This window comes from Eleutherodactylus coqui, chromosome 11 (assembly GCF_035609145.1).
Source record: "Eleutherodactylus coqui strain aEleCoq1 chromosome 11, aEleCoq1.hap1, whole genome shotgun sequence".
Classification (NCBI taxonomy): Eukaryota; Metazoa; Chordata; class Amphibia; order Anura; family Eleutherodactylidae; genus Eleutherodactylus; species Eleutherodactylus coqui.
Genome location: NC_089847.1, coordinates 136691585 through 136711889, shown reverse-complemented (window position 1 = coordinate 136711889; position 20305 = coordinate 136691585). Strand labels below are relative to the sequence as shown.

The following is a 20305-nucleotide window of genomic DNA, read 5'->3' as shown; positions in this document are numbered from 1 at the left end:
TATTACTGTGGGGAGGTCACTGAGGGGCACTATTACTGTGAGGAGTCACTGAGGGGCACTATTACTGTGAGGAGGTCACTGAGGGACACTATTACTGTGAGGAGGTCACTGAGGGGCACTATTACTGTGGGGAGGTCACTGAGGGGCACTATTACTGTGAGGAGTCACAGAGGGGCACTATTACTGTGGGGAGGTCACTGACGGGCACTATTACTGTGAGGAGTCACTGAGGGGCACTATTACTGTGGGGAGGTCACTGAGGGGCACTATTACTGTGAGGAATCACTGAGGGGCACTATTACTATGAGGAGTCACTGAGGGGCACTATTACTGTGAGGGGTCACTGAGGGGCACTATTACTGTGGGGAGGTCACTGAGGGGCACTGTAACTGTGGGGAGGTCACTGAGGGACACTATTACTGTGAGGAGTCACTGAGGGGCACTGTTACTGTGAGGGGTCACTGAGGGGCGCTATTACTGTGGGGAGGTCACTGAGGGGCACTATTACTGTGAGGAGTCACTGAGGGGCACTATTACTGTGAGAAGTCACTGAGGGGCACTATTACTGTGAGGAGTCACTGAGGGGCACTATTACTGTGAGGGGTCACTGAGGGACACTATTACTGTGGGGAGGTCACTGAGGGGCACTGTAACTGTGGGGAGGTCCCTGAGGGGCACTATTACTGTGAGGAGGTCACTGAGGGGCACTATTACTGTGAGGGGGTCACTGAGGGGCACTATTACTGTGATGAGTCACTGAGGGGCACTATTACTGTGAGGAGTCACTGAGGGGCACTATTGCTGTGAGGGGTCACTGAGGGGCACTATTACTGTGGGGAGGTCACTGAGGGGCACTATTACTGTGAGGGGTCACTGAGGGGCACTATTACTGTGGGGAGCTCACTGAGGGGCACTATTACTGTGCGGAGTCACTGAGGGGCACTATCACTGTGAGGAGTCACTGAGGGGCACTGTTACTGTGAGGTGGTCACTGAGGGGCACTATTACTGTGGGGGGGGGTCACTGAGGGGCACTATTACTGTGAGGGGTCACTGAGAAGCACTATTACTGTGAGGAGGTCACTGAGGGGCGCTATTACTGTGAGGAGGTCACTGAGGGGCACTATTACTGTGAGGAGGTCACTGAGGGGCACTATTACTGTGAGGTCACTGAGGGGCACTATTACTGTGAGGAGGTCACTGAAGAGCACTATTGCTGTGAGGGGTCACTGAGAAGCACTATTACTGTGAGGAGGTAACTGAGGGGCACTATTACTGTGAGGAGGTCACTGAGGGGCACTATTACTGTGAGGTCACTGAGGGGCACTATTACTGTGAGGGGTCACTGAGAGGCACTATTACTGTGAGGGGGTCACTGAGGGACACTAATACTGTGAGGAGGTCACTGAGGGGCACTATTACTGTGAGGAGGTCACTGAGGGGCACTATTACTGTGAGGAGGTCACTGAGGGGCACTATTACTGTGAGGAGGTCACTGAGGGGCACTATTACTGTGAGGAGGTAACTGAGGGGCACTATTACTGTGAGGAGGTAACTGAGGGGCACTATTACTGTGAGGGGGACACTGAGGGGCACTATTACTGTGAGGGGGTCACTGAGGGGCACTATTACTGTGAGGAGGTCACTGAGGGGCACTATTACTGTGAGGAGGTAACTGAGGGACACTATTACTGAGAGGAGGTCACTGAGGGGCACTATTACTGTGAGGTCACTGAGGGGCACTATTACTGTGAGGAGGTCATGGGAAGCCACTATCATTGTGAGAGGGACAATAAGGAGTACTATATCATCCTATGTGTCTCTATATGTCCTGCAGTTATTTCTCTATATTGATTGCATTTAACTGTAGAGCAAACATTGATAGATCCTTGTTTATTGGGAATAATGAAAAGTTGCTTTATATATTGCCATTGATTATATCATCCTTCCCCCACCTGGGCACCATGCCGCCCCATGGGGCCTACATGTGCCAGTGACTGACTGTGACATCACATCCCCAGAGCCATGCACAAAATACACATATGAGACAATGGGATAAATATAGGATGTAGCCTATTTACCTGACTGCACCTCTACAGGGTGCTCTGAGGATCTCGTATAATGTCATGAGGACCAAGAAAAAAAATAGTGTTATCTATCATGGCCCCCAGCTTGTGAGATACCAGCTGGAATAAGAAAGCAAATCTGCCCTTATTTGCCCTCTCTCCACACTGGGTCAGACTGGAAGGGTGTAGCAATTTGATTAATAGAAAAATACCTCACTACTATTTTTCTCTCCTGACCGTCACCTTTCATGGCTGAGTGTCCATCAATCCTTTTCTTGCTGCATCAATTTCCTATCCTAGTTTTTTACATACACTGAAAGTCCCCTTTATTAGACCTCCGGCGCTCTCACGATTGGCTCTTCCCTGTAGGAATATTATTCCCGTGACCCCGGAGCATAAAATCACGTGACAAGTTTTCCGCTGATCAGTTTCAGTGTGAATCCACATTAGATGGAAAAATCCAGCGATCGGAGCGACTTCCAACGAGGCCGGTCATCAGTGCTAGACTAGCCGGGGTCTCAATGCCAACCGCGGGGGGGTGTTCTCATGTAACAGTGTGGGGAGTATACCGTGAATGGCCCGATTGAGAAAAACATCCAGCGAAAGGGGATCCTGTGGAGGGAATCAACTCCTCACTGAAAGGGGTCGGAGGAGGATGTCAGGAATCGTTCAGACCAACAGGCTGCACAGTCAGCTGAATACAACGCTGGAGCTTCAACTAACGTGTCCGAACGCACAACTCGCCGTTCCTCCGCAAGGATGGTATAACAGCGGGCGACCAGTTCCAGCGCTATTGTGTCTAAAAGAAACAGAAAGACTCCAGCGGGCAAAAGAGCGCAAAACTTGTATCAGTGAGCAGCAGGGAAAACATCTCCTGGTCAGATGGATCCAGATTTCTGTTGCTGATGGGAGTCAGAATTTGGTGCAAGCAGCATGAATCGCTGACCCCTTCCTTTCAGCTGGTCAGCACATGTCAGAAACTTCCTGTCCGCAGGGGCCGATATTCCTGTAGAATGATTTCATCACCATGTGGAATCAACACTCTGATGAATTACTGCCGGTCTGAAGGTCAAAGGAATCCAACGCGCCACTAAATGGGGTCTAATAAAGGGGCCGTCAGTGTGTATATTCCAGAATACATGTCTTGCATTGCACCGTAATACTGTATACCCACTTCTGTTGGACAGAACTGCAGATATATAGCTAGATACAGTCAATCAGACCGTAACATACTGTAGCTTTTATTCCATGATGTACTGGCCAAGTCCATTGATGGTCCAATCTGAGATGAATCTATGTGAGAAAACATCGGTCTGGAGCCTAAATGTTGTCACTAGCAGCTTAGTATTCTGCACATCAATGTGTCACATAGCTCATTCATACAAGTGATGATTGGACAGCACTGGGGTATGATAATAGAGAGCTGACCAAAGAGAGAGGAAGACCCTCCTCCGGGAAAACACAACCGCAGAATTGTTACATGTGCTATTATGTGTTTTATCACGTGACTATAACAGCGATTACTAAAAATGTCAGATTACTGTTAATCAATACGCAGAAAATAATGAAGAAAATTATAAATAACTATTAAAAATATGATCATGCCATTGTTTAATCATTTTTGTAATTTTTTAATCGTTTTTGTATTTTTAGTATTTTTCATCATTTTTCAATTATTTTTGGCGACTTCATTTTTTTCTTTCTTCACAATTATAATTCTATTTCTCTCTCCACTACTTTTTTTTGTAATTCTATCCAATGAGCGGCTCACGTTGGGAGCGGGAGGCTCATTAGCATAAGTAAACTTTGTTTTAGACACTCTGGAGCGTTGGCTTTTTGATTTACAAAGCCGGTTGTGTGAAATGAAGACATGTGTCAGGGAACAGCAATAATAAAAGACCATTTCTAGGGCCGTGGGCCTGAAGAAGCCTGAATATTAAAATTCCATAGTCGATTCATCTCACCTTTCAATCTAATTTAAAAAATGGTCTTTTCTTCATTATTGGCGCACATCTGAGACCCGCTTATATTGAACTGAGTCCCCTGTGGGGAGTAAATCAGGAAAACGTCTATATTACTAGAGGAAGACAAAGGCCCCAGCGTGGAGCATATGGTAAGTAGCAAGTACTGAAAGAGGATTAGGGCTGTCGTGTGGCCGACATGGGAAGCCCCTTCTTGTCCTTTTAAAAATGGTGCAGGACAAACCCCCAACCATTCACGGTCACCGCAGCTTAAGAGGAAACCCATTCAGGATCAGCCTCTTCAGGGATCGACTCTCTGTTAGGACCATAAAGCTCTGAGATGCATTAATTCAATGGAAGAGCTCACCACTGATCACTTAGCAATCACCGTGTAATTAGAGGCTGAAAATAATTACAAATGTATCTAGTTTGTGTTCTAATTTTTGCATTCCTATCTACTTTTTATTACGTTTTTGCTGCATATTACTGATTTTAATGCATCGATGCTCCGAATTTTGAGATATTATACACTGGGATATATTCAAAGATCAAAGAATGTCAATTTTAAGGGTTCGGTCAGATGAGCGATTGTTTAGTACATGAATAGCCATGCTTAAAAAGCAGCTCTATTAGAATGAATGCTTCCAATGAAAATGTATATCTTTTTTAGAAGCACGAAAAAAATTAAACCTACAAAAGAAAGAAGATGAGAGTGCGAATACACCTGTTACGTGATTTTCGTATACGCGATGTGCGATTTTTTTTTTTAGCACAGCTATTTATACGCTACAAAATCGCTCATCTGAACCAAGGCCTAAAACCTAAATTCTCAAGAAATAACACCCTTTTTACCCAGTAAAGATATTTATTGATCTATTTAAGAAATATATGCAAAAAAGAGAAGGGAACGTGAGACAGCAATGATTATAAGATTGCATATCAGTTTTCAAACACAATGACTTAACGACCTAACAAGAGAAAAAAGAATATAAAACTGCCCCTGATTTACTAAAATATAACTACTATAATACTGCTCCTATGTACAAGAATATAACTACTATAATACTGCCCCCTATGTACAAGAATATAACTACTATAATACTGCCCCCTATGTACAAGAATATAACTACTATAATACTGCCCTCTATGTACAAGAATATAACTACTATAATACTGCCCCCTATGTACAAGACTATAACTACTATAATACTGCCCCCTATGTACAAGAATAGAACAAGAATATAACTACTATAATACTGCCCCTATGTACAAGAATATAACTACTATAATACTGCCCCCTATATACAAGAATAAAACTACTATAATACTACCTCCTATGTACAAGAACATAACAACTATAGTACGTCTCCTATGTACAAGAATATAACTGCTATAATACTGCCTCCTGTGTACAAGAATATAACTACTATAATACTGCCCTCTATGTACAAGAATATAACTACTATAATACTGCCTCCTATGTACAAGACTATAACTACTATAATACTGCCCCCTATGTACAAGACTATAACTACTATAATACTGTCTCCTATGTACAAGACTATAACTACTATAATACTGCTCCCTATGTACAAGAATATAACTACTATAATACTGCCTCCTATGTACAAGACTATAACTACTATAATACTGCCCCCTATGTACAAGAATATAACTACTGTAATACTGCCTCCTATGTACAAGAATATAACTACTATAATACTGCCCCCTATGTACAAGAATATAACTACTATAATACTGCGCCCTATGTACAAGGATATAACTACTATAATACTGCCCCCTATGTACAAGAATATAACTACTATAATACTGCCCCCTATGTACAAGAATATAACTACTATAATACTGCCCCCTATGTACAAGAATATAACTACTATAATACTGCTTCTACGTACAAGAATATAACTACTATAATACTGCTCCTATGTACAAGAATATAACTACTATAATACTGCCCCCTATGTACAAGATTATACCTACTATAATAAAGCCTCCTATGTACTAGAATATTACTAGTATAATACTGCCCCCTATGTACAAGAATATAACTACTATAATACTGCATCTATGGAAAAGAATATAACTAGTATAATACTGCCTCCGAATTACAAGAATATAACTACTGCCCTCTTTATACCTGAATATACATACTATTATAAAGTCTCGTATGTACAAGAATATAACTATTATAGGATTGCCCCCTATAAACAAGAATAGAAAAATTATAATACTGCCTTCTATGTACAAGAATATAACTACTATAATACTGCTCCTATGTACAAGAATATAACTACTATAATACTGCTCCTATGTACAAGAATATAACTACTATAATACCGCTTCCTATGTACAAGAATATAACTACTATAATACTGCCCCCTATGTACAAGAATATAACTACTATAATACTGCTCCTATGTACAAGAATATAACTACTATAATACTGCTCCTATGTACAAGAATATAACTACTATAATACTGCCCCCTATGTACAAGAATATAACTACTATAATACTGCCTCCTATGTACAAGAATATAACTACTATAATACTGCCCCCTATGTACAAGAATATAACTACTATAATACTGCCCCCTATATATAGGAATATAACTACTATAATACTGCCCCCTATGTACAAGAATATAACTACTATAATACTGCCCCCTATGTACAAGAATATAACTGCTATAATACTGCCCCCTATGTACAAGAATATAACTACTATAATACTGCCCCCTATGTACAAGAATATAACTACTATAATACTGCCCCCTATGTACAAGTATATAACTACTATAATACTGCCCCTATGTACAAGAACATAAATACTATAATACTGCCCCCTATGTACAAGAATATAACCACGATAATACTGCCCTCTATGTACAAGAAAATAACTACTATAATACTGCCCCCTATGTACAAGAATATAACTGCTATAATACTGCCCCCTATATATAGGAATATAACTACTATAATACTGCCCCCTATGTACAAGAATATAACTACCATAATACTGCCTCCTATGTACAAGAATATAACTACTATAATACTGCCTCCTATGTACAAGAATATAACTACTATAATACTGCCTCCTATGTACAAGAATATAACTACTATAATACTGCCCCCTATGTACAAGAATATAACTACTATAATACTGCGCCCTATGTACAAGAATATAACTACTATAATACTGCCCCCTATGTACAAGAATATAACTACTATAATACAGCCCCCTATGTACAAGAATATAACTACTATAATACTGCCTCCTATGTACAAGAATATAACTACTATAATACTGCCCCCTATGTACAAGAATATAACTACTGTAATAATAATAATAATCTTTATTTGTATAGCGCCAACATATTCCGCAGCGCTTACATAGACAGGGGGGAATACAGAAAGACAAAATACAAACATTACAGAACCCCGGTTACATATAGTAATCAGTTGATGGAAACAATAGGGGTGAGGGTCCTGCTCCAACGAGCTTACATACTACAAGTAATGGGGTGATACAGAAGGTAAAGGGGCTGGAGATGTGCGCGGTATGGCGAAGTGTGAGCGATGTTATACACATAGACAATGGTCAGACATTTAGCCGTGTGACGGCAGAGACGGTGTGACTGCAGGAGCGGTTTATGATGGCTAGCAGGGATTGCAGTCAGTAGGTCAGGGAGCATGTTATCAGGCGGAGTACAGAGAGGTTTGTTTAGGGAATGCGGTATGCCTCCCTGAAGAGGTGCGTTTTTAGAGCACGCCTGAAGTTCTGCGAGTCCTGGATTGCTCGGGTAGCCTTTGGTAGTGCGTTCCAGAGGACCGGTGCTGCTCTGGAGAAGTCTTGGAGGCGGGAATGAGAAGTTCGAATGAAAGGGGCGCTCAGTCTGGTTTCATTAGCAGAGCGGAGAGCCCGGGCTGGTTGATGGATTGAGATGAGGGAGGCAATATAGGGGGGCGCTGCGCTGTAGATGAGGGATACAATATAGGGGGGCGCTGCACTGTGGAGGGCTTTGTGGATGAAGGTGGCGAGTTTAAATTGAATTCTGTATTTAACGGGCAGCCAGTGCAGTGACTGGCACAGGGCAGAGGCGTCCGAGTAGCGGCTGGACAGGAAGATGAGCCTGGCTGCGGCATTCAGGATGGACTGGAGAGGGTAGAGTCTGGTGCGGGGGAGGCCGATCAGCAACGAGTTGCAATAATCGAGCCGGGAGTGGATGAGGGCAACAGTGAGCGTTTTTAACGTCTCCACAGTGAGAAAAGAGCGGATTCTTGCGATGTTCTTGAGGTGCAGCTGACATGTTCGGGCCAGAGATTGGATGTAGGGGGTAAAAGAGAGATTGGAGTCGAATATGACCCCAAGGCAGCGGGCATGCTGGGAGTTATGGTGCCACACACTGAGATGGAGATGTCAGGATGAGGTCGGTTAGTGGAGGGCGGAAATACCAGTAAGTCAGTTTTAGAGAGGTTTAGTTTTAGGTAGAGAGAGGACATGGTGTTAGAGACAGCAGACAGATAGTTAGTGATGTTTTGGAGGAAGGGTGCAGAGATGTCACGGGCAGAGGTGTATAGCTGGGTGTCATCAGCATACAGGTGGTATTTGAGGCCAAAACTCCTGATGGTTTGTCCAATAGGGGCTGTGTAGATAGAGAAGAGAAGGGGGCCAAGGACCGAGCCCTGGGGGACCCCAACAGCAAGGGGAAGAGGAGGGGAGGTAGAGCCAGCAAAGGAGACACTGAAAGAGCGGTCAGATAGGTAGGAGGAGAACCAGGAGAGGGCAGTGTCCTTTAGGCCAATGGAGCGTAGCATACTGAGGAGGAGTTTGTGGTCAACAGTGTCAAACGCTGCAGAAAGGTCGAGGAGGATCAGTAGGGAGTAATCGCCCCTCGATTTGGCTGTCAGTAGGTCATTGGATACTGTAATACTGCTCCCTACGTACAAGAATATAAGTACTATAATACTGCCCCCTATGTACAAGAGTATAACTACTATAATACTGCCCCCTATGTACAAGAATATAACTACTATAATACTGCCCCCTATGTACAAGAATATGACTACTATAATACTGCCCCTATGTACAAGAATATAACTACTATAATACTGCCCCCTATGTACAAGAATATAACTACTATAATACTGCTCCCATATGTACAAGAATAAAACTGCTATAATACTGCTCCCTATGTACAAGAATATAACTACTATAATACTGCCTCTATATACAAGAATATAACTACTATAATACTGCCTCCTATGTACACTAATATAACTACTATAATACTGCCCCCTATGTACAAGAATATAACTACTATAATACTGCCCCCTATGTACAAGAATATAACTACTATAATACTGTCCCCTATGTACAAGAATATAACTACTATAATACTGCCCCCTACGTAAAAGAATATAACTACTATAATACTGCCCTCTATGTACAAGAATATAACTACTATAATACTGCTCTCTATGTACAAGAATACAACTACCATAATACTGCCCCCTATGTACAAGAGTATAACTACTATAATACTGCCCCCTATGTACAAGAATATAACTACTATAATACTGCCCCCTATGTACAAGAATATGACTACTATAATACTGCCCCTATGTACAAGAATGTAACTACTATAATACTGCTCCTATGTACAAGAATATAACTACTATAATACTGCCCCCTATGTACAAGAATATAACTACTATAATACTGCTCCTATGTACAAGAATATAACTACTATAATACTGCCCCCTATGTACAAGAATATAACTACTATAATACTGCCTCCTATGTACAAGAATATAACTACTATAATACTGCCCCCTATGTACAAGAATATAACTACTATAAAACTGCCCCCTATGTACAAGAATATAACTACTATAATACTGCCCCCTATGTACAAGAATATAACTACTATAATACTGCTCCTATGTACTAGTATATAATTACTATAATACTGCCCCCTATGTACAAGAATATAACTACTATAATACTGCCTCCTGTGTACAAGAATATAACTACGATAATACTGCCTCCTATGTACTAGAATATAGCTACTATAATACTGCTCCTATGTACAAGAATATAACTACTATAATACTGCCCCCTATGTACAAGAATATAACTACTATAATACTGCCCAATATGTACAAGAATATAATGACTATAATACTGCTCCTATGTATAACAATTTAACTACTATAATACTGCCCCCTATGTACAAGAATATAACTGCTATAATATTGCCCTCTTTATATAAGATTATACCTACTATAATACTACCCCTATTTACAAAAATATAACTACTATATTACGGCTCCTACATACAAGAATATAACTGCTATAATACTGCCCCCTATGTACAACAATATAGCTACTACAATACTGCTTCCTACGGTATGTACAACAATGTAACTACTTTAATACCGCTCCTATGTACAAGAATATAACTACTATAATATTTCCAGCTATGTACGAAAATATAACTACTATAGTACTGTCAACTGTGTATAAAAGTATAACTACTAAAATACTGCCCCCTATGTACAAGAATATATCTGCTTAAATATTACCCCTGTGTAGAACAATATAACTATTATAATACTGCCCCCTATGTGCAAGATTATAACTGCTATATTACTGTCTCTTTATACAAGATTATACCTACTATAATACTGGCTCCTATGTATAAAAATATAACTACTATAATACCATTCCTATATAAAAGAATATAACTATTATAATACTACTCTTATGTACAAGAATATAACTAGTATAACACTGCCCCCTATGTATAAGAATATAGCTACTATAATACAGCCTCCTATGTACTAGACAATAACTACTATAATACTACCTCCTATGTACAAGAATATAACTAGTATAATACTGCCCGCTATGTACAAGAATATAACTAGTATAATACTGCCTCCTATGTACAAGAATATAACTACTATAATACTGCCCACTATGTACAAGAATATAACTACTATAATACTGCCTCCTATGTACAAGAATATAACTACTATAATACTGCCTCCTATGTACAAGAATATAATTACTATAATACTGCTCCCCATGTACAAGAATATAATTACTATAATACTGCCCGCTATGTACAAGAATATAACTAGTATAATACTGCCTCCTATGTACAAGAATATAACTACTATAATACTGCCCTCTATATACAAGAATATAACTATTATAATACTGCCCCCTATGTACAAGAATATAACTACTATAATACTGCCTCCTATGTACAAGAATATAACTACTATAATACTGCCTCCTATGTACAAGAATATAACTATTATAATACTGCCCTCTATATACAAGAATATAACTACTATAATACTGCTCCTATGTACAAGAATATAACTACTATAATACTGCCTCCTATGTACAAGAATATAGCTACTATAATACTGCCTCCTATGTACAAGAATATAACTACTATAATACTGCCTCCTATGTACAAGAATATAACTACTATAATACTGCCCTCTATATACAAGAATATAACTACTATAATACTGCCCTCTATATACAAGAATATAACTACTATAATACTGCCTCCTATGTACCAGAATATAACTACTATAATACTGCCCCCTGTGTACAAGAATATAACTACTATAATACTGCCTCCTATGTACAAGAATATAACTACTATAATACTGCCTCCTATGTACAAGAATATAACTACTATAATACTGCTCCTATGTACAAGAATATAACTACTATAATACTGCCTCCTATGTACAAGAATATAACTACTATAATACTGCCTCCTATGTACAAGAATATAACTACTATAATACTGCCTCCTATGTACAAGAATATAACTACTATAATACTGCCCTCTATATACAAGAATATAACTACTATAATACTGCCCTCTATATACAAGAATATAACTACTATAATACTGCCTCCTATGTACCAGAATATAACTACTATAGTACTGCCCTCTATATACAAGAATATAACTACTATAATACTGCCTCCTATGTACAAGAATATAACTACTATAATACTGCCCCCTGTGTACAAGAATATAACTACTATAATACTGCCCCCTATGTACAAGAATATAACTACTATAATACTGTCCCCTATATACAAGAATATAACTAATATAATACTACCCCCTATGTACAAGAATATAACTACTGCACTATAATGCTGCCCCTATATACAAGAATATAACTACCATAATACTGCCTCCTATGTACAAGAATATAACTACTATAATACTACCCCCTATGTACAAGAATATAACTAATATAATACTACCCCCTATGTACAAGAATATAACTACTGTACTATAATGCTGCCCTCTATGTACAAGAATATAACTACTATACTACTGCCCTCTATGTACAAGAATATAGCTACTATAATACTGCCCCTATGTACCAGAATATAACTACTATAATACTGCTCCCTATGTACAAGAATATAACTACTATAATACTGCTCCTACGTACAAGAATATAACTACTATAATACTGCCCCTATATACAAGAATATAACTACTATAATACTGCCCCCTATGTACAAGGATATAACTACTATAATACTGCCCCCTAGGTAGAAGAATATAACTACTATAATACTGCCCCTATGTCCAAGAATATAACTACTATAATACTGCCCCCTAGGTAGAAGAATATAACTACTATAATACTGCCCCTATGTCCAAGAATATAACTACTATAATACTGCCCCCTAGGTAGAAGAATATAACTACTATAATACTGCCCCCTATGTACAAGAATATAACTACTATAATACTGCCCCCTATGTACAAGGATATAACTACTATAATACTGCCCCCTAGGTAGAAGAATATAACTACTATAATACTGACCCTATGTCCAAGAATATAACTACTACAATACTGCCCCCTATGTACAAGAATATAACTACTACAATACTGCCCCCTATATACAAGAATATAACTACTATAATACTGCCCCCTATATACAAGAATATAACTACTATAATACTGCTCCCTATGTACAAGAATATAACTACTATAATACTGCCCCCTATGTACAAGAATATAACTACTATAATACTGCCCCTATGTACAAGAATATAACTACTATAATACTGCCTCCTATGTCCAAGAATATAACTACTATAATACCGCCCCCTATGTACAAGAATATAACTACTACAATACTGCCCCCTATATACAATAATCTAACTGCTATTCCAAAGCTGTAGCGTTTTTACTAGTATTTCTTGAAATTGCTGCAAAGAAATTCATTGTAGCCCCCACTTTGCCTGAATATGTGAACACGGTGTAATACTGCCAGTCTTATCAGGACACATTGGACAATGGATCTTGTGCTTTTTAACAGTAGCAGCTGTGTGACTTCTTTATCTGTGTCCCATGTAATCTAATTAGCTTGAGCTGCTCAATTTGATGTCATGCTTATTTGTAGTACCGCCACATTTGCTGGTGACCAATGTTCCAAGTGATCAGTTTTTATTTCCCTGAGGGCAGTTGAAAAGTATCAATTTGGAGGAATGTAGAAAGTAGGAGTCATCTGTCCATATGATACATAAACAAGAAAGTAGATATGAGATGGATATGAATTATTGAGGTTAGGCTTTCGAAATCTGGTTGGATAGTCAATCGATGTAGCAAGTGTAATGTTGTATTTAGTGAAAAGCAATATAAAAAATAAGTGGAAAATAAAACAAAAGGGTATCTATAGACAGCGATACTGTAGTTTGTACCATTGCTTCCCTCTCAACAGATCAGATTACTGTTTGACCTGTAGGGGGCAGTCACAATTATTTCCTTGATTCCCTGAATAAAAGAGTATCTTATTAGTATTATTTTATTCATCTTTCTACATGTTGTCTGTAAGGCTATAGTCACATGGGGCGGATTTTCCACGGATCTTCTGTATGCCCTCTCCCCCAGGGAAAATCCGCAGTAGCAGCAAAGTGAATGAGATTTGGAAAATCTCATCCACATACTCGGCAAAATCCACGTAAACCCGTGTGGAAATTGTCATGCATTGTGGATTTTAAATTCTCAATTTTATCGCCATTTACGCTGTGGAATCCACCTCTTTTCAATGATGGGGTGAATTCTGCACTAAAATCCACATTAAAATCAAGGTCAAAATCCACCCCAAATGATGCGGGTTTGGATGCAGACTTTCAGTTGTGGATCTGCTGCAAAATGTCAACTGTGGCATTCAGCAGCAAATCCACCCCATGTGAACATGCCCTCAGAGTCCAGGCAGGGCGCTGATACATTGTTGCCCTGTTACAGTGATACACTCTTACTTTACCCTCTTGGAGCAGGAAGATATTCAAGGTCATTTTAAAGGCAATATTTCAAACCAGCCAAAAAACCCCACTTCCACGCTCTGTCCCATCTGTCAGCCAGTACAATGTTGTATCACATCTCATTCAAATTTCTGTTCATTAGTGTATTCAGCGCAAACAAGCGGCGCCATGTTGATAGGCAGAAATCTGTTCCTGACAGACCACACTCATCTGGACTGAGAACATCGTCGTCAAGACATGTTTCTGGGTAATTATCTAAGTCAGTCATAGAATATCTCCACTATTCCTTCCTATCCAGTCTGTTAATTAGTGTTCTATTAATAGTCACTTTAATTGCTGTGAAACTAAAAATTATTCTGCATTACTGCGGGGTTCAGCCATGTGGAAATTGGGAAAAATAACTTGTATCAAAATCCTACAAAGATAACATTTTCTATATATTAACATGTAACAGTGAAGCTTTATATTAGACAATAGTTTTACATTTTGAAACAATGTATCAAATCTAAGTATCCGCTGAACTTTGATTGCTCAAGCCTTGATTTATTGACCTGTTTTCTATCAGTCTACGCTGTAAAGCAACAACCTCTACATTTCTATTCATGCATTATTAATGCTATGCAAAACAGTGCAGAGCAACATATTAGGAAATTCCTTCCAGGCTGGGATCATGTGGGATAATTCACACCCCTTCAAAAATAACCAGTGGTCCCCTTTAACATAATTACATTTTTTGGCAAAACAAAAATGATTGATTGCTTCCTTTAGATAATCGTGTTCCTAGTGATACATTCTATATTATCTCCACTATCTGATTGACACTTCCTGTTGTAGAAATTGTCAGTCGCGCAAATCTCTTCCTCTTCCCCAATTCACACTGAAGATAAAGCCCGTGTTATTACAAAGGGATCAGAGAGTAAAATGCATCCTCAAGTCTCTGTAGATCTAATTAACAGGTGGAATCACACCCTTGGTCCCTGAAATATTGCCAAGCACCATAGAAACTGAGGTCTGGGCTTTGAGAGCACCATCTGTAGCCGTCTCCATATGGGGGATTGTTGTTCCTTAGGATATAGTTTAATTAAAAATACATTTAAAAAGGCAAGTCATTTTTTTTTTAGATTACCATGGAAATAAATAAAAAAATTTTTTAGAAATTTGCCATATTTGGTTTATAAAAATTGGAAACAAAATTATTTTTAAAAATTTGTAAAAATGTGTTTCAAAATATTTAAAATGTAGATTTTTAAAAAATATAAATTTACCATATTTGGTATAAAAAATTAGAAATTGAATTTTTTTTTAAAATTTGTTTAAAATTATTTAAAGCGTAGATTTTTTTATAGATTTCTAAATTGTTCTGCCTGTGATATTCTTTGCTCAGAGCAACAACAGTTTACATTCTTTATACAACTAAAGCTCTAATATCAATTCAAGGAGCAAAACTAATATTTTATCCTCAAAATAAACAAAAAAACATCTCAATAGAAAGAATCCCACGTAATGATTGGATTGTCGGTACCTGTTAGCAGCTAATCTTGAAGCTATGTATCCTCCAGGGATTTGTGTTACTATGTAACCCCAGAAGAATGAGCCATGGATCATTCCCACAGTCTCAGGATCCCAATTAAATTTTGCTTTCTGTTTAAGGAAAGAAAAAGAAGAAAAATCTTTTTAGATATTTGGTAAATTATTCCTTCATTTAAATGTGTTAAAAGTGATACAAATGGAGGAGGAGTTAAATGCAAATGTGCTTATTTTTACTTCACATGACACAAAATTCAGAATAATAACCTTTTTCATTCATTTTACACCTTTAGAAACAGTAGAAAATCCTAAAACTAAATTACAATGATATGGTACAAACTGTGTAATTATGTCCTTTTCATAGATTTGTTACATACATGTTATCTACATGTACATTTGGTGCAACTGAAAAAGGAGAGTACAATTAACTCTTTGCAGACTATGTTGGTTTCAAAAGGGTTAAAACAGTACCTGAACTGAAGGGGGTGGGACTGTATGGATGGGGGTAGTCCTGGAAGTTTAAGACTTGCTCACCTCTTTGATAATTTTTCCATTTCGATGAATGGTGCTGTTATTTACCATATCCACTATGGCCACTCCCAGATTACAACGAATCCCAAAAGAAATGCAGAACCCCAGCCCACTCATGATGGCAATGATATATCTCCGGGGTAGCCCAAAGCAGGTGCAATCACATACAGGAGGCTTTTTCTCAGACACTTGCATTGGTTTTCCATCTTCAGTCAATTCAATATGTTCACTGTTTTTAGGTTTTCTCTCTAAAACCCTTGAAAAGGAAGAATAAAATGCAGATTTTCTTCATTTTTCCAAAAAAAAGTTTACATTTTTTGCATGAATTATTTTTTTGTTTCCTTACTTTAAATAAATGTGTATATATATATATATATTTTTGTTTGCCTCAAGAAGGTTCCTAACATCCTAATTCAAGGCTTACAAACTAAGAGGAATTTATAAATGTTGCTTCAGAGATCTGAGCAATAGCTGCAAATCCACAGCAGAATATTCCCCTTCAATTATTAAACATACTTCTATTGGAATGATAAATATTGCATGTAGAGATGGAATGTAGTTTATTCTTTTGTTTTTAAAGAAATTCACAATAATCCACAAAACTGTTACAAAAATGTGAAGTTTAAACACAAAATCATCAGACGATTCCTATTTGTACACAAAACAGGTAACAAAAATATATACAGCTAATTCTATACTTATATAGATAGGATCTGCATTTATAGCGCTAGAACTGATCAAAATGCTGAAGAATTTATGTCTATCTACGTATTTTTAACACTTATGTGAGATTTTTTCCTTTTTTTATTTTTTTTTATTTTTGCAAAAAAATCAGAGCAAAGAAAGAATGAAGCCCCATATTTGTAGATAGTTACTGCTATATTGTATTTCTATGTAGTTACTGCTATATTGTATTCTATGTAGTTGATGCTGTATTGTATTTGTAGCATTTTATTTTCCTAAACCAATAACAAATATTTTTCACATGGAAATCCCAAAATTCAAAACAGTAAATGTTGTTATTAAAAAATGGTCCTTTATTAATGAAAATATTGGTAAACTAGTAATACAATATCTAGATAACAATAAGTCCAACTACATTTTTTAGGGCAAAATGCAAACCTAATTTAAGAAAAATGATTTTTGAAAATATTTTTCTAAATTGTCTCAAATTTTGCACAAAAAAAATGGATTAGACGTATATATCTACAAATGTGTATATAGAAGTTCATAGGCGACAGGACAAGAAACTGGTAACATAACGCCCAAACCATGTTAAAAATATCACATCTATAAAAGAAAAATAGTGTAAGAAATTCTAATAGGAAATGATAAATTTCTAAAAAAAAGAAGGGAGTCTGGAAGGAAATGTCTGATCCGTGTCCCTGCTGTAGGTCGAGCTGCGTACTTATTAAATATTTATTTATTCAGCCTAAGCTTTGGTAGATGCCACCTGGGAACCCATTACTCGTGTGCGCAGCTCTTTACCCGTTTGGGTTCCTGTTTTTTTTGGAATATTTAAATTCTAAAATTGAAATTAAGTTTGAAAGCATCAATAATTAATAATCGTGGAATATGGCGGCAACCGAGCCCATCTACAACTCATCAGTATGCATCCTATCGATGGACGATATTTTGACTCACTGATTGCCCCTTTACCTCAATCCCCGACACATTTACAAGTCATCGTTCATTGACATGGTGATACCTGTGTAGCTGACCCAGGGATTTTCCTGCCAAATTCTTCAGCCCTTCTTTGCCAGGTGCTAGGACCCTTTGTTTTAGTGTATCCATTATTGCTTCAGGTGTGTTGCTCGTCCTCTGGTTAAATGGTAGAATGCAAAGAATGGCAACTTCTCATAGTGCTAGTATAGATCCCCGGATACAAAAAGATTCCAAACCTAATCCTACAAAAACAAACAAAAAAGTGATGGCTTCACCTACAGATAGAGCAGGAGGATTACTAACTGCTCCTGGCTGGGGAGCTTCCTCTTACTGTAAGTGTCATGGTTGGAACACAGCAGCATTCGGTCCTCTGGCGGCTTAAAAATCCATTTTTACATCACCATCGCCTCCATATACTGTGGATTCGTAGGAACGGTGATGGAAAGTTGACGTAGAAGATATTGCATTTTACTATAGATCAAAAATGACGTCCAAGGTAGACATTTCCAGCATTGCAGAATTAACATTTATTTTGATAGCATAAATTGTAAGACTTTCATCGATAGAATATCGAACTGTCTGCCGGAGCCCCTCCAATCCTGCGCAGCGATTTGACTCTCAGGTAATCTTCTATGAGGCTGCTGAGTATCTGCTCATGAACTCCTTTCAGCACCATGGACAGGTCCAGTCGAAAGGAAGAGCCTCTTCTTGCTTCCACTGCTAACTTTCTAAGGGAATTGGGCGGATCGCCCTGTGCAGAATTCATTCTTAGTCTCTCCAGTGTGGATGCTATGGAAACCAAAAAGGGAAGATGTCATCATTTTCAATCCCGGTTCACAGAGGATGGAAAGTCCTCACTCTCACTTGATTAAAAATGCAGAACTTCAGTTTTCCATTCCCTTTCATGTGTCGTCGGTGAAGGCAGCTTATTTTTATCCATATTGCAATAAAATGACATTGTGAACCTATTTTATGTTTGAACACTTTTGGCAGCTTTAATAGTGATATTAGATAGATTTGGGCCAAATTTAAATGACACATTTGACCTTTTTATTCCATTATGATGAATGTGACCTGTCACCATTTTTTTAATCGAATGGCTGTTTGTGGCCGCAGCACAGAAATACGTTAAATTTATATTAATTTTTTACTTTTTTTCACAATTACCCCTATTTATTTTTTATTTATTTATTGTTACAGTATCTTTATAACTAATGTCAGAAAAAAGTATTCTAGCCAAAAATGATAATCTACTTAGAATTGTTTCCGGGATTGGCTCACAGTGAAAAGCATTAGTGAATGTGCGGGACTATCAGGGATATCAATGAAGGATATGTAATGCTCATAGCGGATCGTTTTATTAACTGTCAGTCGCCAATTCTAAGTATTCATTAAAAAAAATTTATAACGCTGTACAAGGCTGCCCTCTGGTGTACAAATGGAAACATAACCGCTCGTGGAAATATACAGACATTAACCCTTTGACTGCCAGCAACGTTTCGGGTTTTCGTTTTTCTCACCCTTGCCTTTCGGGAGCCATAACATTTTTATTTTCCAATCGACATAGCCTTATGAGGTCTTATTTTGTGAGGAACAAGCTGTACTTTTTAAGGACACCATGTGATTTACTGAAAAGCTTTAAAAAATATTATTTAGTTCAATTTAACATCAAGTTTTAGTCCCCATAGGGACTTCAGTATTTATACTTCAGTATTGCAGTATATTGCAGTTTTAACGCTAGTCTACTAAGCCCTGACGTAGGCAAGGCTTAATAGACGAATCTAAGGCAGCCCTTGGAGTCTTGACTCTACCTGGACCTGTCATGACAGCCATCAACACCTGATAAGGAGCAGGAGGGGTCTTCCTGGCTGATGTCAGCACTGACCACACATGTAAGCTGTCAAATAGCCACAAATGGGGTTAGCTCTGATTGCAGCTGTTTCTGGCAGGTATAAGCTGCTGCAAAGAGACGACATCCGCCAGGTATATAGTGGGCTCAGCCCCCAAGCCTGCTTCATACCCATACTGCACCTCTGTGATGTAGACGCACAGGGAATGCTGATACCTTCTACATTGGGTCACAGTTTAGGGAGTTTTGTTTTTCATATAATATTAAAACAATATAATTGAACCATAAATTCAGTTGGGTTCGTTGTCCGTATTCATGTGGACTTTTGCTCACCTGTGAGATGAAGCATATT

General features: G+C 38.2%; 1 protein-coding gene across 1 annotated transcript in view; it reads right to left on the bottom strand.

Moving 5' to 3' along the window:
- Positions 1-18764, bottom strand: part of SLC17A6 (solute carrier family 17 member 6) — a 39878-nt gene extending 21114 nt beyond the window's left edge. The window contains exons 1-3 of the mRNA XM_066583608.1: positions 18148-18764; positions 16443-16695; positions 15904-16022 (exon numbers count right to left, since the gene is read on the bottom strand). Coding sequence (XP_066439705.1) covers positions 15904-16022; positions 16443-16695; positions 18148-18233 — 458 coding nt within the window. The 5' untranslated portion in view covers positions 18234-18764. The remainder of the gene's footprint in view (positions 1-15903; positions 16023-16442; positions 16696-18147) is intronic.
- Positions 18765-20305: the final 1541 nt, after the last annotated feature.